General features: G+C 46.4%; 1 protein-coding gene across 1 annotated transcript in view; it reads right to left on the minus strand.

Moving 5' to 3' along the window:
* The window catches only part of LOC144727826 (protein MTSS 1-like), an 85,501-nt gene that overhangs the window by 56,494 nt on the left and 7,031 nt on the right, over positions 1-21,976 (minus strand). The window contains 1 exon segment of the mRNA XM_078606968.1: positions 20,284-20,357. Within this exon segment, the coding sequence (XP_078463094.1) occupies positions 20,284-20,357 (74 nt within the window).

Raw genomic sequence — 21,976 nt, forward strand, 5'->3', positions numbered from 1 at the left:
TCCTGCTTACTTGTCATCAATGCACATGCGCGCTCATTAAAACTGCAAGTCGTGGCACGCGACCCCACGTTAGGAAGGCACCAACGGGATCGTACCAATAATGAAATGTCAAATCTCGTCAGAGCATCCCGTGGAGGAATACAAAAAAAGCAAAGCAATTCCCATCTCAAAAACAAAATCAAAGCTGACGAGAACGCACGCAGGCACGCATGTAACTACAGCGAGCACGAGCACACACACAGACGCATTAAGTTACACAGCACATACGTGCTCAAATATTAATGGGGGACCTTTTCAATGCAATTGGGGAGCAGAACATAAAGTAAACTTGCTTTCTTAACTATAATAGCCCAGAAATGTGTGTAACGCACGTGACGTCACTCCACATGCCGCAACCCCCCCCCCCCCCCTCATTAATAATACAATAATCATGGGCGGGTGGATTTTTACACTCACGCAAAAGGAGATCGAGCGAAAAAGATATTTTTTATTTCGCAAAGTCGCTTCAAATATGACGTTTCTTTACAGAAAGAGCCCCCCCCCCACCGTCATTACTATCACAAGCAAGACATTTTTTACGCAAATTCGCTTTAAATTTGACGTTTCTTTATTTAAAGTTAATCAAATAATTATTCGCAGCAACAAAGTGTATTTGGTGTCTTTATTTATTTCTTCAGCACTTGAAACAAAAGGTAGGTAAAATTTTTGCTTCTAAATTATGATACAATTTCTACATTTCTCCGTGATTTTCCAGACATTGTATCGAATTCAAATTGATTACAACCCCGGCGAGTGAAAGCAGAAGAAAATAAAGTATCAGAGCAGTGATTTAGAAATAATTGAAGGTGAATTAAATGCAGTGCTACAGTGACATTGAGTTAAGTGTTTGATGACGTAGTTTGTGCAAGATTCACTGCCATTAAATTTACACAAGATACAATTGTTTTCGTAAATATTACAGCTTCTGTCCTAGGACGGGCAAAAGGCTAGTCTATTATAAATGTACAGAGAGTATTTTTCAAAAAAATTATTTCTGCGTGTCAGGAGATAGAGGAGAGCACGCAAGCGTCGTTAGCCAGCGCGAGCCATCAACATCCCCCAGCAGCGCCGAGCGTGCGACGACTCCGAGCGTGCGACGACGCCGCGCGTGTAACGATGCGGCTCGCTCGTTTGTTGCAATTTCTGTCCCTGGCGTAAAAACTCCGGCGTGGACGTGCAGCGTCGGAGTGGTACAGTGCGCACGCACGTGTGTGTAAAGAGCAGACACGCACGCAAACGTGAGCCAAGCACAGGCTGTGCACGATGCCCATGTGTTTGTGTTCCGGATAACGTCACTAAGCCTGCACTGGCATATTGAGCAGAGGCATGGGACAGTGCAGTGGTCAGCGTGCCGGCGCTCTGAATCCAGAGCCCTAAGTTCGATTCCTGGCCAGGGCTAACACCGGTGGTGCGTGGCTACCTGAACCGATCCTTGGCAGCACACTTCCACAGACGCGTACCGATTAGCTTGGTGGTTTATGGTCAAACAACTCCAATTACCTGAGAGGCTTCATCCAGCAGTGAGTTGACACAGGGCTGAAAATCTCCGTTTCAGATTTTTATCGAAATAAGTATACTAAACATGCATGGGAATGTAACAATTCAGCCCTCCTATTATTTGATCAACGGTGATTATATTGTATCACGATTTTATTCACGAATTGATTAAATCTTTACCTTTGTGGTTCATAAAAAATCTGCAAACATATGAATTGGAAATAAAGTAAATAAATTCGTGAGCGTATGGATTTTAATAACAAAATAAATTAGCTGACAAATCAACTCCATCGCATATTCGTCTCTCCATGTATTTCTTAACACAATGCATCAGCCGCACGCCCTTCTTGGAGTGCATCATTTTAGCAGCATTGATTCATGACCAGCACATTTCTGGACCGGTTTCAACACACGGTGTCTAATCATCAGAGTCAGGCTTGCTTGAATCAATGCTGGTAAACTGCCGATCTTCAGAGGGTGGGCCAATATGGGCCCTAGTTCGACGCAAAATTATATAAAACCTACCGAGAGAGTCTTGATCAATTACAATTGTGCCTAAAGTATGGCAAGAACGTGTAGGTACAGACAAGTATGATGCACTTATGTTTCAGTCACTTAACATATCCCCGTAGCCACGTGAAAGTTAACAACATTAATAAACATAATAAGTCAGAGATTCAAGGCACAAATAGGGTTTCTAAGAGAATGAAAAATGTACAAATCATTGCACCTACCGTAGAATTTCTGTAACAGCAATAAATTGGACATCATGGAGAATTATTATTTTTTCCCACAGAAACAAATTATGCTTTAAGAGACCATAATGCAATTTTACTTCCCAATTTGAATAATCCATGTCGGAGCTTCCCATAAACGTGTTACTCCAGATGATCTTTATAACCCCTCTGCTGATAAACGTATTAATGCTGCAATTGTAAATTTAGATAGCTCATTGCCCGTATTCGCAGTAATTACTATGCTCAAACATTTTAATAGCCGCAAAATATTTAAGTGGCATAACAGATTTCTTTCCTTTTTGCGTTCTATTTGTAATGTTCACAATAGTTCAGCTATTACTGCTGACAATCACGCATATGCGATAACGTTTCACGATTGAGAATTTGCTGAAAAGAATCAGGATCTGAGAATAAGTTTTTCCCTTTAATCTGGCAACAAAACAGGTGTTAAGTTGTTAAAACACCAAACTGAAACCTTTTACAAGGAATCATGTCTGCATTAACCACAATACTTGTGGTAAAAATGCAAACAAAAAACACTCTGAATCAGGATCTATTAGGGGACATCCCATGGACGTTGGGACATCGGAACATGGGAGCTCAGGCAGCGTGCCGTCGGTTGGAGTACATAAATATTAAAATCACAGATAAACGGCCAGGGAAGCCGGATTCAAAGCACGCAGGGCGATATGTGTTGGGTTACGACCACATGGCAAAGGGTTTCAGTTTAATAACAAACAATAACAAGCTTGTCCATTTGTTGTTCATCTGACTTTCACTTAAGGGTTTCTCTAACTCCAGTCCTTGCACCCTGTCACGGTCTGCCTGATGATTTCTAAACACCAATCTAGTGAGGTTAAAATTAAAGATCGAGATTGTGTGTGTCTATGTGTGTAGGGGGCACAGGTGGTGCATCTGCCAATCATCTCAGTCAGTCAACCCACGGCACCCGAGCCTGTTCTGTGACCTCCTGCCAGCTAACCTTCGACACTTTGCGTGGCCTCAAGGTACACCTAGCCTGGCACAAGCGCCGTAGTGATGTCACCGTTACTTAGTGGCGAATAGAGTTGTGTGTATGCGTGTCCCTCTATTCGTGAGTGGTAGCATAGTGGTTAGCGCACTCCACTACGAAGCTGGGCACTTAAGTTAGATCCCCGACCATGGTGTGCAAACATCAGCAGTGGCGAGACAAAGGTGGGTACGGTGGTCACCATGCCGCCTCGTCGTGTGCTGTTGCCAGCCTAGAAAGGGGCTTGCTAACAGCACTTGTTCCAATAGCCTGTGTAGACTATACAGATGGATCCGTGTCTCACGTAAAATAGAGACTGCTCTTAAGTTGATCAACATGGGACTTGTTTAGCAATCATTAGACACATGCAGTGTTTAAATAATGAATCTGTATTTGAAACGAGAATATTGGCAAATATCAAAAGATGCACAAGGGTGGAGTTACGAGTAGCAGAGTTTGGGCAGAGCAGAAACAAAAAACAAAACTTCACATTAAGCCTAAAAATAGTACAGTACACATCTTTAAAACGACGATTACTGCTAAAAATACAAATATTTAAAATCATTACATGCTAAATATGGTACGTGGAAATAACAACCTGTTCAAGAGCTGCAACCACTTTCCAATATACGGCCTGTCAAACAGGCCGTCCCCTTAATACGCCGAGTTGTCTCATCACGCTGACAGGTGGGGCTTAAATTCCAATTCAAGAAAATACCCTCTTACTGGCCACGACTCAGACAAAGCCTAAATCTTGTCTGCTTGCATCACCCACTTTTAAAACCCTGCAGCTGTGCGACGCTATCTCATCCTCACCATCATCAATCATCATCATTCGTATCATCAGTATCTTCTCCAACAGCTCAAGGTTTCAGTGTTTTGGGCCACCTCAGGCCAATATCAACACCGATCAAAGGCCACAGAGTCGCTTGTCTTTCCCTTTAAAAGGTCACTGGCTTCACCAAGGCCAGAGTGGGTGTTTTTCATCCATCTGGTTAACGATGCAAAGGAGGCTCAGAGGCACATCCATAAACCTCCCAAGGGAATGCGGTCCCAAAATGTCAGGCTTTTAAAATACAGGAGGGCCCTACAATAAAATACCAATTTAGGGTCTCAATGGGGGGGGGGTCTCACCCGCATCTCCCCCCCTTGGCTCCGCCACGGAGTTGGCTGCAATAAGCCGTTCACGTGGATACTGCTCTCGGCCTCCCGCCAATCACAGAAAACGGGCAGTGGCATTACCGTGTGGTCCATAGGCCACTTTAGTTGCACTTTGCTATTATTAATTTCCCCACTGGTGCGAGAGATAGCCGTGTCTGCCTTGCAATATTCTGCTGTGCTTCAACACAGGCACTTGTTTTGGGCATTACATTGAAATGAGGTTCTTCTTGTGGGGTCTACCATTAAGTACATGTAAAGGATTAAAATCCCATCAGAAAACAGTGGCGTGGCAGAATTTTCTACAGGGTCATTGATTACGTGCCTCCTTACACAGTGGAAGTTGGCGTGGAGGTTGTAAGTCTGACAGCTGTGGGCACTAAACGTGAATCATTGACTCGCCCCATATTGACACCTGCGAGCAGAGACCAGCACAGCTGCGTGGGCAGTTCAGACTCGTTCAGATTAAGACCCACTTGCAGGGCCGTGCCACTGAAATCAGCCAGGTGCAAGAGCAGACTTTAATCAATTCCTATACTTAATAATGGATCATTATCGGCCATTCACACTGCTCATGTTAACCATTTACTGTGTATATTATCTTTGAATGACGGGCAGAACAGTGACGCAGTTTGTTAGTACACTGTGTTGTGAAACCAGCGACTGGAATGGTAATCGTGGCCATGTCTAACATCAGTGGCGAGTGATCTCTGAACCGATCAAAGATAACCCCTCCTTCAACCCTTCACTAACCCACACTGGCCAGCGTGGTGAAGTTATGGTCAAACAAACCTCATGACTGGCAGTGTGGTGAGGCCTTCATCCCGCAGTTGATTGAAATTGGGCTGAAATGTATGATTATCGTTATTATATTTTAATACTCCTGAGTACCACTTTGTGGGAAGTCAAGAGTGATTGACCCATGAATAGACTGGTGCCCGCCAAGTAAATGTGGAATTTCCAGTGCTGCCAATGGAGCTGAGCGCTGTCGTGCTGCTGGTTTAAGCCGAGAGGTTTCAACTTCAGAAGCCTTACCGTTAAACTCTTTTACACAAGCCTCCCTCGCACAGCGCAAACGACGACTCTGTGATGTGCGTCAAGACGGTCCTTCACGCGGCGGCGCTAAATCAAGGAATGCGTTCACTCGCTGCTCATCTTTGGCATCGCGTCTCCCCAACACAGCATTATTGTACTGTAGTGCCCTAATTCTTGAGTTCTTATCACACTATTACACTAAGTAGGATCTGCTTTGATCTATTATAGAACTAATCACTTGATACACGGCTCTTACCAATACATTAAGGCATTTCTAAATGCAGGGCCTTTGAAAAGGGGGGATTCCTTTGTGTCTGTCCTAAATACTACTCGCACCAGCAGCATCGGACTCTATGTCCGGCTACAGACGTGTGGCAGATGAATAATATTCCAGTCTTGGCCTGCAAACTGATGTTTTGTTAATCCAGATATTGGCCGGTCAATTACATAAATCTAACAGCGACACTTTTCCAATGCAAAGCATTAACTCATACTGAGCCAAGGCTCATGGCACGACTGTACACGGATGTTTGGCAAAGGGAATGATTTACTCACTATCAAAGAACATGCACCGCGACCAACAACAACATATTTAATGTTGCCACGAGTGTATATATGAACTAATAAGCCGTGTAAACATTTCAATTGACCAGGATAAATGGCGATTGTCTGTGAAGGATGGTGATGGAGCACAATAGAAGGCGCGAGGGGAAGCGAAAGAGCAGGATCTGAGTGGCCGTCAAGCATCAAACGCTGCACGGGACGGAAGTTGTTTAGTCAAAAGACGTAGCCATGGACGGAGATGTGGAGATGCCACTGCAAGGTGATGTCAGTGAAGGAAACGGCCAAGGAGCTAGATGAAGAATACTAAAGAATAAAAGGAAATGCATTTCTGTGCTGTACTCACGGTGCAGGGCTGCGACAATAAAATTAGCGTGATGAATTCAGCCAGACTTTTTAAAATCACTTAATCAAGTGACAAAAGCGAGACGTCACGTAAAAATCCTGACCTAATTCATCTCTTGCTCATCAGTGGATTATTTCACAAATCAATGTGTCTTATGGGGTTGGGGGGGGTGAGGTTTATCATGCATCGCACGGCGGAGAGATTGCAAGAGGGACCAATAACACGACAAGGGGCAGAGGACGTCCAGTGCGAAGATGCATCCCTCAGCTCAGGCAGGCAGCAGTGTTAATTCAGTCACATTTTTATTCCTTTTAGTCACTTGGTTAGGCGAAGCCAGCTACGAGCACGGTCCCCAGCCACTACTATTTTTTATATTTTACCAGGTAAGGCCCACTGAGCTGTATAGCTCTTTTTCAAAAGCAACCTGGCCATTCATAACCACCAAATACTCTAAACGCATGTTGATTCTAAATGTGGATGGAAAAAACGGAGGACCCGCAGAATAATCCACGTGACCGCTGGGAGAGAGAGACACGCAAACTCCAAATATACAGCATGCGTGAAGGGTCGGGATCGAGCCCACGACCTCCTGTAGACCAAGCGAGGTAGTCAACATCTGGCCACCGTGGCGCCCAACCGAGCGGCTCAGGCCAGAGCCACGACAAAGAAAATGGCCCCCAGCCTCATCGACAACAACCTGTGGGGTTTTAGTCAAGTCTTGGATTTCATTTAGGCCAAAGCAGTCGTACATCGAGTTGGTTCAATGTTGGGTGGGAGGGGCATTCCCCCCCCCCCCCCATATTGTTAGGCCAGCCAAGTGGTGAACTCGATAAAGATTTGAAAGTAATCTCCACATTAGTCAATCACCTATGCACTGCATTCTCTAATAACGTTGCTTAACTTTCTTAAATCTACATATTCATTCAGACTCGTTCATTTCATCTCACCATAGTTACCAAGGTTGGATATTTGGTGGTTGGTTGTAAATCGTCGGCATGCAAGATGATTTTCGTACACTCGTAGTCAACATTGACTTAAAATAAAATTAAGGAATAACTTTATTGAGGACAAAATTAGAACCAGAACGTAGTGTGGGTTGAGGGTATTGCCACAACAAACTCTTTGGTGCTTCCTTCCTCGTGGTCTCTCGATGGCAGGAAAGGCAGGAGGCTCACAACGTCGCCGCAGGGCCTAATCGGTGGGCGCCAGATTGTCAAGCCGGCTCTCTTGATGTTGTCTGCCCGTTACGGTGATTCTCCGCAAAGTACGGAGTGGAGACGCACGCAATTATAGGATGAGCTCGGGATTCCTGGGGAGGCAGTTGACAATGGCTCTGGCAGCCCGGTCACATCTGCCGATCTGTCCTTACCAACTCAGTTACTTTAGTGCCAATGCCAAGCACGAGAGTTTAAGCGAGTCCGAGTCTGCATGGTGATCCATCACGACGTTTGCCCACTCCATTCCCAATGCCAGGTGTGAGTACGAAAGTTCAAGTGGAACGCCAGTTCGCACCGGGTTTTCAATCACCGCGAGCTGGCTACACTTGCCACGGGTGACGCACGTAAACCCACTCTGTATCTCTCCTCCGCATCGACTAAACTTCATTTAAACTTTACCCTTTCGCTGTTTTAATAACCTTATACTGTATCTTGTTTCCTGCCATATAATTTATAAGGCATGCAAATGGTTCACTCAAACCTCCGCACACCCACGATTCAATAAATTGGTTAATCAAAGATTCAGGGTCACAGATTGATTTAAGAACCCATTATTTGTCTCTCAATTATGTCTCGAGTGTGCAGTCTTCTCTTGTTCGGTTCCATTTGGGGCAAGACCATAAATATAACGTGAGAATATTATTTTCGTATACGGTAAATGATAAATATATTTAGTTTGTCAACCCACTGCTGGATGAAGGCCTCCCCTGGCCGAGTCAGTCATGGAGATTTGACTATACTTCACCACTCTGGCTAGTGCAGGTTGGTGAAGTTGGTGGGAATCTAACTGAGGATGCCACATTTTTAGTGCAATTCATTACCCGCTACGCCATTGCTGTCAAATTTGCACAAATTAGAAATAAACGCTAATTACATTCATGCTCCAATGCATGTATCATAAGCATCAGCATCTATTTAATCGGAGAACCAATGATGTGTTACATCCCTGATTATTTCTTCTTTATGACCAAATAATAGACTGAACGGCAGCAAAGAAATAGCACACGCCCCAGAGATTTCTGGCACCGTGGAGATGGAGTGAGTCGGGTGCAGGTTCTGGATTATTACATCACAGAACCATTTGCGATGGCAACGACTTGGGGAGGCATTCATTCATCCAAAAGTAGATTGATCTTGGTGGATAATGATGTTGATACTTCACAGCACAGTGTTGCCAGCTTGGGTGTTTCTCAGAACAACGCCGGTTGTCTTGGCTTCGCATGCGTGCGCATGTGCGTGCATGCGTGCGTGCATTTTGCGTGCGAATGAAGGACTCTGCCATCGGCCTTCAACCGCTGTAGGTTTTCACGTGGAGCAGCGCTGTGCGACGTCATTTTCAAAACCTATTTTGTAACGCAGCCACAGCAGCTGGTACGGCTTGAGGAGTCGCTGCCACCGCCGCCTCCACCACTGCCGCATTTTACCAAGAACACGCAAAAGCGTCGAGGCACCAACATTGCCAAACCTTGCACCCAAGAGTTTCCAAATCTCATTATCCCCAGTGTCGCCATTTCAAAACAATACTCCATTAAATAGCTCTGCAGTGGCCAGATGAGCTCATCAAGTCGCCACAGGGGCTTCTGTTTGCAATAAATTACTCTTGTGCCTCTGTGAAGATCAATTACGGCCCCTCGCGGCGCACAGCTATGACAGACGTCACGCGCAAGGACGCCGAGTTTGGTTCTCCGAATTGGCCGATTCAAAAATGAGATGCGGGCAACCAGTAAATGCTTACACAGCACTGGGCATTATCTTGATTACAAATACTGTATGACAATACTACCAAGCAAAATGTTTAAAAAAATAACATGTAAAACACTGTAGGACTAAACAAAGATGGCAATAATAATCTTCTATTCAGAGGCAGAGGTCCTGATGGACCCAACATTTTCATATCCTGCTTGCAATGTAACAATGATTCCCCTTGACGATAAAAAAGGGGCAATGTGTTGATGAGCACAAGCTGAGACGCTGAGTGTGAGTGTTCCCACGAACTGGCCTCACATGGCCGGGCAGGAGTGGACAAGCTTCACAGGTCCCATCCCCCAGGGCCCGAGCCATGAATACGTAACCTAGCCAGTGCACAGATAACCGGTCACAGCGATCTGCATCGGCTTCATTCCAGAAGCAGAAAGGCACGTTCCTCCGCTATGCGTGGCTGATATTCGGTGTACTGGCTGAAGGATCCAGCGCTGCAAGCCCACTGCGAATTTCATCACTCAAGCTCAGCGGATAAAGTCCACCCGCACGGAACGGCAGAGTGCACCAACCAATCGCGATGGCATCGCCTCTAGCAATGGCAGATCAGCTCACCGTCCGCCCTTTGATATTTGTCAACTATAAAAACAACCCGGTGCAGCACAGTGACTGTCAGAAAAAACAACAAGCGGGCAATCGAAACACTCCAGTGGTGAAGAATAAATGGGTGCCCGGTGCCAATTCCAGTTATCTGATTCGCAGGGCAGGTGTGCCGGATTGTCGCAGCTGAGTGAGAAACGGCCCGTTGGATTATTGTTTTATGCCGCCGCGCCCCCCCCACGGCCCATGGCCCGTTTCTTTCTCGGCAGGAAGCTTTTGTGAATAGGTAATTCATTAGGCATGCCACCGCGCCTGCGTGCGTGATTATGAACGCAACGGTCCACTGCGCACGGCCTCGGAGCGCTGTTACGTCAAGTCCCACCGTGTGCCATTCCGAGACGAACTCTGGCAAGAGCCACCCCTCCTCTCTGTGGTTGTGATCACACGCAGGCCCGGCTTGGTGGTGATAAATATCAACTGTTTATTTTATAGCCTCAAACCAGCTTCATATCACTAAGTGACCTGTGAATTACTGCGCTTGGGACAGTAACTCATCACCTTTGCACGAGGCCAGCCCTCTTCAAGAATGTCACCCCACTTCGTGGACACTGACAAATCTCTTCACAATCACACGGCTACCCGAGCCCTCTATGCCGACACCTAGCGATACTTCGGCTTAAACAGAACAAATGTAAAGAACAGACGAAATCTAAACACTCGTGTTATAGATTTTTTAGTGGAGGCTAATTTTGATGAGATGCAGCCGCTGTTTTTTTTTTATATACTGCCAACATGTCCTTAAATGCAGCCGTAACAGTAGAGCATAAAGTTCTCAAGATACATTCTGGGAATGGCGTTAGACGGGACTCTTACGTCACAGCAAGCCTAAGAGGATTTTCAGTTTTCCAACTGAATTTACGTTGCCAGCGAGAGCTGTGAAATGTAAACAGCAGCTCATTAAAGAGGCTTTACAAACAGCAACCTTATTAGGGCCAGTCCGGACCATTCTACCAGACAGCAACCCTTTGAAATTACATTTTAAACAAAGCACAAGACCTCTTATTGAACTCTAGCTAATGGTTTGTTTCCTGCGTGTTGCTACACATACAAGTTATGGCGAGATTAGGAAATCACCCTCAAAAGCACGCGGCCATAAGATCTCAGAAGCTAAGCAGAGTTCAGCCTGCTAACTAATTGGAGGGCAGGCCACTAAGGTCTTGCTAGATGGGCATTGTAAGCTATGGGATTTAAAGATGGACACGGGATGGCAGTGTCAATGGTCACACCATCCCCCCCACCCCCCCCCCCCCATACGTGGCAGGTTATCTCCATGTACTCTGCTATCCTCCCTCATGAAGCAAAACATCCATGAATGGTTTGGGGCAAATATCACAATGGAGGACCCTCCTAAAGAAGACTCAACGAAGCTTTCATGGGTAAACAATTTGCATTGGTATTACAATATAAGAAATGGGCACCGTGAATTCTAAGGTCTCGTCTTTTAAATCCATTGTATGCAAAGGGCACCATTAAGCAGGTCAATAAACGCTGCTAAAGGGATCACAGCACCCTACACACAGCCACACCGCCTCGTACAACCAACTCCCACCAGCCGCCCTGCAGTTACCACGCAATGCACGCACCCACCCACCGATCCATCCACCCACTCACCCAACCCCACACTGTCATCCCCAAACGGGCATGCTAATGTCATGGACTACTGCCCCTGACATGGAGAACCTGGTGAGTTTAATATATGGGCACTCTTTCCATATTGTGTTTCCATTATTAATGAAGGTAACTGCATTTAAAGATTTTTTTTATCATACAGTTTCATTTCAGTTTCATGTATTAGGTAGAGCCCTGTGAGCCATGCGGCTCTTGAATCGGGTGCAACCGCAACAAACAAAAACATGAACAAGAACATCTTAAAGTGACTAGGCGCAACAGAAAAATCCAGGGGAAAAACAGCGGCAAAGTCTTCCAGAAAAAGCACCGCATTTCAACGCTGTGTGCAAAATCCCAGTGGGATGCAAGTCAAACAATAACAACCATAAGACAATTTAGATTAAAGTTATCAGTCTAACTCTGTACTACCACAAATAAATATGGCGAAACCAAAACGTTTTCGAAATCATCAAAATAAAGCTATAAAAACAATGTAACAGTGATCATAGGAACTGTGATTCAAATGTAAACAATAAACGCTATACATAACATGTACGACCAAACTTTGCAGCCATAGCTGGCAGCATGAGTCACTCCACAACAGCAGCAGTATCAATAGGAGTACCGCTCCAAAAAAAATTGCTAATTTTAACAAATCGCCAACTCGCGTGCACAAATCGCCTTTGGCAACGGCCACCGACGCAGCTCTGAGCCAGACTGACGTCACAATGGGGTCCCATTCCCAGGTCCCAATCAGCGCACGGACCACGCGCGGGTTCGGCGCCCGTCGAGGGCCACTCGGCAGCGAACGTCGCCTCGGTGGCTTCGCGACGGCTCTCTTCCTCAGAGCTCTCTTCTTCAGAGCTCTCTTCTTCAGAGCCGACGCAAAGCAGCTAATGACGCGATATTTCTAAAAACGCGGTTTTGGCATTGACGGTGCGACCGTACCACTGCCAACGCATCCCGTATCCATAGCAGAGGTTAAACGATGCTGCCCTCCCTTTGACACAGGCAAACACGCCAGCAAACACGAAAGCTTTCAAACCGACATGCACTGGCACACACACACACTCATAGATACGTACACACACGTGCACGAACTCCAACTAAGCGAGCAACCTCCCACATTCTAAGGCCCCCCCCCCAGCCTCTTCCTCCCCAGCCTCTCTCCGATCCATCCCCCAAACCCAACAAAAGTTGTACAATGCGGGCCACCAGTGCGCATTCAAAAGCCGCTCTCCCACACCAGCCCACCGGCCCTCCCCTCTTCGCCTTCTTGTTTCTACACTCCAGACAACTGCCAGCATGCACATGGAGATAAGAGTTGAGTGTTTGTGGGGGAAATGGCCGATTATTCTGGCCTGGAGGTAGAAGCTACCTGGAGTGGGAGCTGTGTGGGGGGGGGGTTACAGCTGCTCGCTCGCTCGCACTCAGGGGCGCGGACGCGGCGTTGAGGTGTAAAGCAGTGGGTGCGAGTGTGAAGAAGAAGTAGAAGAGGCGATGGCGCTTGCAGCGGACACACTGAAAACTGTGCTCGAGTTGAGCGAGAAGCGAATGCATTGTTTGAACCAGGAAACCACAAACACACACTCGGAGACAAAGGCGCACCGCATGGCCGCACAGGCTGATGGGGCCAGCACTTGCCAGTGAGTGAGCGCCTGTTGAGGCCAGAATGGTACCATACACGGGGTGGGGTGAGCACACAACCCTGTCGTCTTTGTCTTCCCCAATGCTGATAGAGTCACACATGCAACAGCTACTCACTTCAGGATGGAGGGCCAGGACGGCGTTAACTAGAGTTCGCTACTGTCGATGATGTATGTTGAACTTCTTTCCCACCGCACGTTGCCAACCGTGCTAATCGGATATAACCATGGCCAGGAATTAAACCCAGGTCACATGGGTTCATGGCACAGTGCACTAACCACTATGCCACTGCACTCAGCATACACAGACACACATACACAGTCTCACACAAACCTATGCAGGCTCTAAACTGGGAGAGGGGAGAGAGTGGGGGGTTCGAGGGTGCAGCGATGGAACGGTGGATGGGTGAGTGTGTGGGTGTGTGAGTGTGTGTGTGTGAATGGGTGGGTGTGTGGATGTGAGGATGGGTGAGTGTGTGGATGGGTGAGTGTGTGGATGTGTGGATGGGTGAGTGTGTGGATGTGTGGGTGTGTGGATGGGTGAGTGTGTGGATGGGTGGGTGTGTGGATGGGTGAGTGTGTGGATGTGTGGGTGTGTGGATGGGTGTGTGGATGTGTGGGTGTGAGGATGGGTGAGTGTGTGGATGTGTGGGTGTGTGGATGGGTGAGTGTGTGGATGGGTGGGTGTGTGGATGGGTGAGTGTGTGGATGTGTGGGTGTGTGGATGGGTTTGTGGATGTGTGGGTGTGTGCAGCCGGCAGCAGGAGCTGGAAGAAAGCCAGCGTACCCATTGCCGCAGTGGTGGCACTTGTGAGAGTTTAAAATGCGCCTCCGAGAGGCAGTCTCACGTCGCTAATGTGTTCTCAGGCACACGGCACCTCCAGCGCTGCCTACTGCGGGCGTGAGGAATTTGATTTGTGGAGAAACCTCCTGTGGGGGGGATAGAGGAGTGGGTGGGGGTTTTTCTCATCGTAATCGAAAATATACGTTCACAGTTTCATATGTAGGACGCCTTTCTTTAATTATTATTCAAATGTATTGTTACCGCTATTGTTTCGTACAATTTTCATTTAACAGCAGCAGTTTGTGTAACTCTGTCATCGATGACCACATATTTCTTCAGAGACTTACCTTCAAGGAAAGAGACATTGGCAAGAAACTAAATATATATATTTTAAAATAAAACCACTGTGAATCACCCTTCTGGACTGGAGCTAACAATATATATCTTGATTTGAAGCTTTCGTGACTGCAGGAATCCATACTCTTTGGTTCTTTCGGTAAAGAGTAATAAATAAATAAATATAAATACCAACATTTTAATGGGTCAAGCCCTGCTGATGAGCCTCTGAAATTTAAACTATTCTAAGCGTTTGTATTGTTAAAAGCGGCTACAGATCACTGGTCCAGAAGGTCCATTGACAAATAGGCTTTAATGTATTTAGGTTTCAGTTTTTTTTCATGAAACAGACCCTTATCTTTCTCGTTTCACGTTTTACCATCAGTATAAATATCATAAGAGTTTTTTTGGGTTAGATCACGTAAATATATAAATGTGTCGTTAAACCTGCCACCACCCGACACAGCCAACTAGTAAGGGTTGTCACGTACAGCACTAAACGGTGTGATGGAGAGCCAAGCCACAACATTTACAATCCGAGTACGACGTTTCGCCAGTAATAACAACTAGCTTCATCAGGCGACAGCCAGATTTGTGGAGAAGTCCACCTGTTTCGTTCCTTATAGAGGCGTAGACGTGGTGACCACGCTTCTGCGCTCTTGCGCAAAGTGGGGGGGGGGGATTCATGAGTCAACGTACATTCTGCATGCGCATTATGCGAGTCCTTTGATCTTGTAAATGTTGTGGCTTTGCTCTCCAACACACCGGTGTGTTGTACTAGTGACGAATTGGCACGTTCTGTTTACGTGACAACCCTTACTAGTTGGCTGTGTCGGGTGGTGGTGGGTTTTAATGACACATTTATATATTGACGCGATCTAACCCAAAAAACCTCTGTTATGGATGATATTGGTCGCGAAAGCCTACGTGTTAAACAGTATACATGTTGGTCATTTTGGCATCACGAGAGATGGTGGTGGCTTGGAAAGGCGTTCATCCAGGAGCGAATTGACCATGGCTGATTAAGACGATGATGATTATTTTAGCATTGCCTAAATAAAATATCACTTGGCCATCCGGAGTCACGAGTGATCCTAGGATCTCAGCCTCCCTTTTTTTTTTAAAGCCCAGATGCACAAGGCGTGCCGGTTCTTTGTTGTTGTTGTTACCGACCTTGAGACTGAGAATCTGCCCCACAACAAAGGGATGCAGGCGACTCGGTACGCCGAATCACAACAGCTGCCCTCATCTCTGGGACGATGGCGCTCCGCTGGCCTGACCCCCAGCGGTGCTGTCCCTCGTGGATTCTCGTGCGATCCGCAGCGGCGCTCTTAGCTTTTCACACTCCGACCGAGCGCAAACGCTTCGCAAAAAGTGAGAGCCCGTGCAGAGCGCCGTACACCAGGCTCGAACGGGGATGTACCGTCGGCAACGCACGAAAGTGAAGCCGTGTAGGATTAACAAAGGAGGTAAAGGTGCAGCTCTGCAATTTCTTGCTCATATCACCGTTGGCGTCTACTGCAGGGAGCTCTACAAAAACCCCTCGAGAGGGCACTTGGCCTATTCTTCCACGCTGAACAGACGTCTCAGGAGAGATGAGAGTACCTACGCCATCGCCGACCACATGCACCAATCAAAAAACTGTGGTGTACCCAATTACACCCACTGTGTTAGTCTTTCATGATCGGGTTGAGACCATCAACTAATTTCGCTTGAATATTCGGTTTATTCACAGGCAACCTGCCGACCTGGATTTGAGCTCAGGAACTCAGTGGTGCCAGTTCAGCGCTCGGACCTCTGAGCCACCACATGCACGGTTGAACAACCTCTCAGACCATATCCCTGCGTACGTGAAGGTCAGGTCGACCAAAGCAGTCTGTGTGCACACACATTGGACCTCTAGTTTGCTGGCATCAGATCTGTGTCAATAAAAGGTCACACACAGTAGTACACAGCGCACGCTCAGAGATATAACAGCGGTCAGCAAACATTTGCTGAAAAAAAATCAATGTAAGCAAACGGTTCTGCTTCCTCACAAGCTGCGATGCAAGGGGAGGAAAACCCATTTCAGTTCTATAAATATTCTATTGTATTTGTTAATTCTAAAATTACAGACAGAAATTGCAACTAAATCACCATGAACGCATCTGATCCTGTCAGATATAAAAAGTTCCACGTGGTTGAACCTGAACACTTCCTGGGAATTCACAGGCTTCCTTGAAAGACATTAAGATTGGGCTTCAACGTGACGAAAATGATGGCAGTACAGCATTGGATGCTTGAATCCATCTGTGTGGAGCTATGAGCGTTACCCCCCTTCTAAGCCTATACCAAACACTCATTCATGGATTTGATCAAACATCCCACTGCAGGAATATCCTGAAAAAGAGGTCTAAGGATGCAGCGAGGCCTTTCTGGGTACAGTGTTTTGTAAATATTATTAAATTCCACGTTTTGCACTTCTGTGACATGCAAATTGTATAACTTGGAAATTAATTAATTACTACTTTTTTTTATGAACTTACAACATGGCATTGGAGGTGGGTAGTGAATCCCGGCAAGATATTTTACAATGATTTTCACAAGCGCTGAAACGCTTTTGGAGCCGCTACCAACCCACGCCCCATTCTAAATTTCCAGACACAGCTGTGCGCAGCCCTTCACAGATTTATCTCGGGAGTTGGCATGCTGGAGTTCTGTTTTCTTTAAGGGAAGTATGGAATTTGTCACAGGGTAAAAGCAGGAACAATGAAACGGAGCCCACATGGACAGCGGAGATGCTGGTCATCCGGATTTCAGTCGGAGGTTGATGGCGGAGTCGGATACAAAAACCGCAAAAAATGTAAAACTCCCGTTTTTTGCCCTCTTGCAAGATGTGTAAAGACGATGGGACTTTTGATAAGACATATCTCAAACCCGACACCGTTCATTCTCCGATGGCATGGAAACAATCGGGAGTAAACATTTTTTTGTTTTCTTTTTTAAAGCTGGTGCCTCTCTCCTGTTTGGAATGAACTGTTCCACCCAGGGCACAGCCACTGGTGGGTGTCGTGGGTGTCCGGACACCCAAGAAGTTTCAGACATGCCTAAGAGAAGACATCCCTTCACCAATCCACGCTGAGCAGCATGGTGAAGTATGGTAAAATAACCCCCATGGCCTTGAAGGCGTGTGGCGACCTTCATCAGACAATGCATTGACAAGAGGATGCAAATTATTAAATTTTATTATTCAAGAGGCACCCACTACAGTTTTGGACAAATCATATTTTTTTATTGGAGTTTTTCTCCATTCAACAAGGTGAATTCATTGCTGATTATGCACAAATCCTGATGAGGGAATCTTTAAATACACAGCAGTGCACAAACTCATGGGCTGAGACAGTAGTCAGTAGTTGTGTAGATTTTATAGAAGTACAGGAGAACTCCTCTTATCATTGACTAAGTAGGGGGCAAACTTCGCCAGATCCTACCAGTAACCTAACGAATAACCACCGGCAAAGCGTTCGCATACAGGTCTCTCACCGGGGGACTCACACCGGGGACTCACGCCGTGAGACTCGCACCGGGGACTCACACCGCATCAACTTCCAGAGTGTGGCTGTGTCCCCGTGTGGTGGCTCATTGAGAAGCGGCACAAAGCGCTGGGAGAACCGGGCGGCACAAAGCACGAGCCACCCAGGGCATGTCCTGTCGTGAGCATTTTCACGCCAAGGCAATTGTGAGCGGAAGGGCGGTGGCGGCCGCCCACCACCACCACCACCAAATGTACAGAGGAAAGGGCGTGCCGAAGGCAACTTCCTCCAGAGCCACCACAATGCCCCCACTCGGCTCGTGGTACACGTGCACACGAGACAAAGATCCCCCATATAGCCTTGATAGACTTTTGGGGCAAGTGCTATTAGCGAGCACCTGTGAAGGCCGGCACGGCACACGAGGGGTGGGTGGCCAACACCACGCCCGGCCGCCTTTGTCTCCCCAGTGGTGATTTCCACACCACACCAGGTACTCATTTGAGGAGAGGCTAGGGCTGCCATTCAGATAATCGTCACTCGTGTTAGTCGTGAGCAGGAATCAAACTCGGGTGGCCAGGTTCGTAGCGCTACACTAACACTCCCCACATGTGCACACACACACGTGCACACACACACACACACGTGCACACACACACGTGCACACACACACACACACGTGCACACACACACGTGCACACACAAGGTCCAGCATTGCCGAGGCCTCCAGGCAAAAAAAATCCCACTCAGTGAAAAAGGAACCAAACTCATGTCTGTCGCTTGGTATTGTAATAAGAGGGGAAAACAAAATGTCTTAATGTTTGTTTCAAAAAATAAACTTAACGTCGAATCTCCTTCCCCATGTTTGACTGCTAAAATGTATCCGCTTGCCGGTTATGAAAGCAAACACTCAAACTTGGGGCATCACCAGATGGAAACAGTTTCATTCACACTGAAGTAGATAATTGCTTTAGTGCTTGGTCAAACCTGTATTTATACAGCGTTTCATGACAACTGGATCAGCTGCTTTGGCAAAGTTTATCTGAAGCATGAAGTGACACCAGCTCTTCCTACGCAAATACAGCCACGTGTTCTGTGAATTAAAACAATATTTATTTATACTCTAAGAGTATTTGTCGATAAAGACTAAATATAAATGTCCATGGCAGTGTGGATTGTGTCATTGTCCCAGTCCTCTATCTTCGACATTGAGCAAATACAGTGCCCATTACAAGCTGAATGTGCTATGAGTATCATCCAAGTTGTGCGTCGAGGCTGCGAGAGGCGATCTTGAATTTTCAGACTGTGATCGACGTAGACAAGATGGGCAGTCTGCATTCCTCGGCGAGCATGTGGTCTGGTGATTAAAGACCAGCCCATTAACCACAACTCTGATGTTTGTCATCTGCAAGTCAAAACAGCTTTAATTCCCCAACACTTCGAGTACAAAGGATGACTTTTTTTCTTTCGAAAACCAGAATTATTTCTGTTTCACAAACCGGTGCCCTACGCTGTCAACACTCTCCCAAAGACGCTGCTACTCTCAAGGCTTGAATTGGGAACTTCAGTAGAGGCTGCACAACTGCGTGCGCGAAGGATCAACAACGTGTGGATACGACGCGGTGTTGGGAGTATGATCAATTAAACCTCACGACCCACACGGCACGTGGAGACTCTCATCCAGCAGTGGTCAGGGGTGCCATGGTGGGGAGATGTTAACGACCTTGCTTGGTATACAGGAGGTCATGAGTTCGATCCCGACCCCAATTGCCTGCTGTATATTTGGCGTTTGCAATGTCTCTCTCCCCGTGGTCGCATGGATTTTTCTCCGGGTCCTCCGGTTTTTCCCTCCCCATTTAGAAACAACATGCGTTTAGAGTATTTGGCTGCTATACATTTCCACGTGATAAGCCACTTCGTTGAGCTATCATTTGTGGCCAGGTCACGTTCTGAAAAATAGCTATATAGCTCAGTGGGCCTTACCTGATGAAATAAATATAGTTTAGAGTTTAGTTTAGCTTGTCGCTTGTTGCTAAGGTTTGCGATTCGAGCCCAGCAGCTACCCTGTTTAATACTGCAGGTGCGTTAACCACTAAATAATCCCCGTCCGCTTCGCAGTGGATGTTAAAGATCCTGTGACGTTATTTGAAAAAGCGTGTGCAGGCGTCGTGGTCCAAATATGTCAAATTTGAAAACGTATCCCAAAAATTACTTAGTCTGGTAAAATTGCATGGCAACACCACCCGCTTCTGGCAAACTACACCCATCCATGATACGCAGCATTTTCATGATAGCCTGGTGCTATTAAAAAAATAATGCGAAATCCAAACACTCATTATTATAGATATTACACTGACAAAGGGCTGGGTGGCGTGCACGTGCACCACAGGGCGGAAGTGAGGGGGGCGCGAAAGGGGTCGCTCGGCGGCCCCCGGGGACCCACCTCTCGTGTTTGTAGCCATGTCCGCCACCTTCTGAAAAGCCTCCAGGAAGGCTCCCGCTGCCGTCAGCGTTGTCCTGCAAAAGCCCAAAGTATAAAAAATTAAATAATCGTCCAAATGCCACGCGCGTCGTCCTGTCTGAGCGGCCAATCGTCGGAAAAGCCAGGCGCGCACACACCGGCGCGTACCGTAATCCCCATCACAATGCTTAAACGGCGAAGAGAGCTCATGGGATTTGGGACGAGGATCGCAGAACCGTCCATTAGAATGGCGTTGTCATGAAAACACGGCCTTTGCTGAATGGTGTGTTTGCTTTTCTGGATTTGCTCTGCTGCCAACACCCCAATGTACGCGCTACGACCTGGTGGAAAGGTAATGCGCGCAGACAACGACGGGTGGTGGGCCGACGCATGGTGCGTGTCAAGTCTGATTTCGTGCTTCTGGGTGTCTATTGAAACAAACAACTTAAAGAATTTGGATACACAAGCCGTAAGACCGCAAGTGAATCGGTAATTAGCCTGTACTGGCGTACACTGTGTTTGCATCTGTTATTATACAGGAGCTTGACACAAATTTAATGATATATAAATGAATATTCTCATGTGCGTGTACCCTTGCAAAGACTATTCTGTACTTTATAATGCATTTTATATATGCAAGTCATAAAATGTGCAACCCTAGCAGTTTGAAAAAATGAAAATTATTTTTATTGGACAAAAGGCAAACCTACAGTTAATATCCATGAAGCATGTCACATTAACTGCTTTTTAAATGAAAAAAATACAGAATGGCATGTTATAAAATAAATCTAAGTCTAAATCAAAATAGCTCCAAGTCCATTTGATTGCACAAATGGCAACTGCAAAAAAATACAGCGTTCATTTTTGAAAGTCGACTGATCAAAAAGGTTTATTTGTGTTGATTTTTTTCTCTGTCAGAGGACATTGCTTTTAATGTTTCACCGCGTCTTATTTAACCCGTACTGTATATGCACGCACTCGGTGTTCTCGGTCACAATGCCCATTGTCGTGCTTAGAAACCTGCGTCTGGTCTTATTTAGTGGTGCTTTAACTTATGACTTTCATTTGACCTCAGGCTGCTGCAAACAAGCCAACGACCACACAGCGGCGGCGGGCATGCACGTTGATGCCAATGACGCCAAGTCGTGGCACAAATCGACAAGAAAGGCACGCGGATTCCGTGCAAGGATAAGTCCCGAGTAAAAACGAACGTGTGAAAAATGAACTGCGGATTATATTGTGCATAAGCAGTTCAAACCGGCACACTCGTACCTTGCGTAACGACGAGAGAAATTAAGAATATTTCTACCAAGTGGTGTGTTTGCAATAAAAAAAATAGGCCGATTTGGCTGTGAAGACACACCCTCCCCCTACGCGAGTTTAATTGTTACCTAGAAGTGCAAACTAAATGTGCAATAAGCGCAACTTTGCAAAGGAATATGACCTTTATAAATAATTATAACCACATAGGAGCCCTTTGCGAAAAAGCGTCCGGTTCCCAAGGGAGGCTTGGGGTCAAAACACTTACACCATTACAAACGCAATGCAGTAAAAGAATGATCATGAAACGTAGCAAACTGCAACACGTGGATCACAGGTATATAAACATACATCTGCAAATTAAGTGACTGTGTTGCTCATGGCGAGTGGTGCACGCACCAAATCAATCACCACA

The sequence above is a fragment of the Lampetra planeri genome, chromosome 26, assembly GCF_965212315.1.
Source record: "Lampetra planeri chromosome 26, kcLamPlan1.2.h2, whole genome shotgun sequence".
NCBI lineage: Eukaryota > Metazoa > Chordata > Hyperoartia > Petromyzontiformes > Petromyzontidae > Lampetra > Lampetra planeri.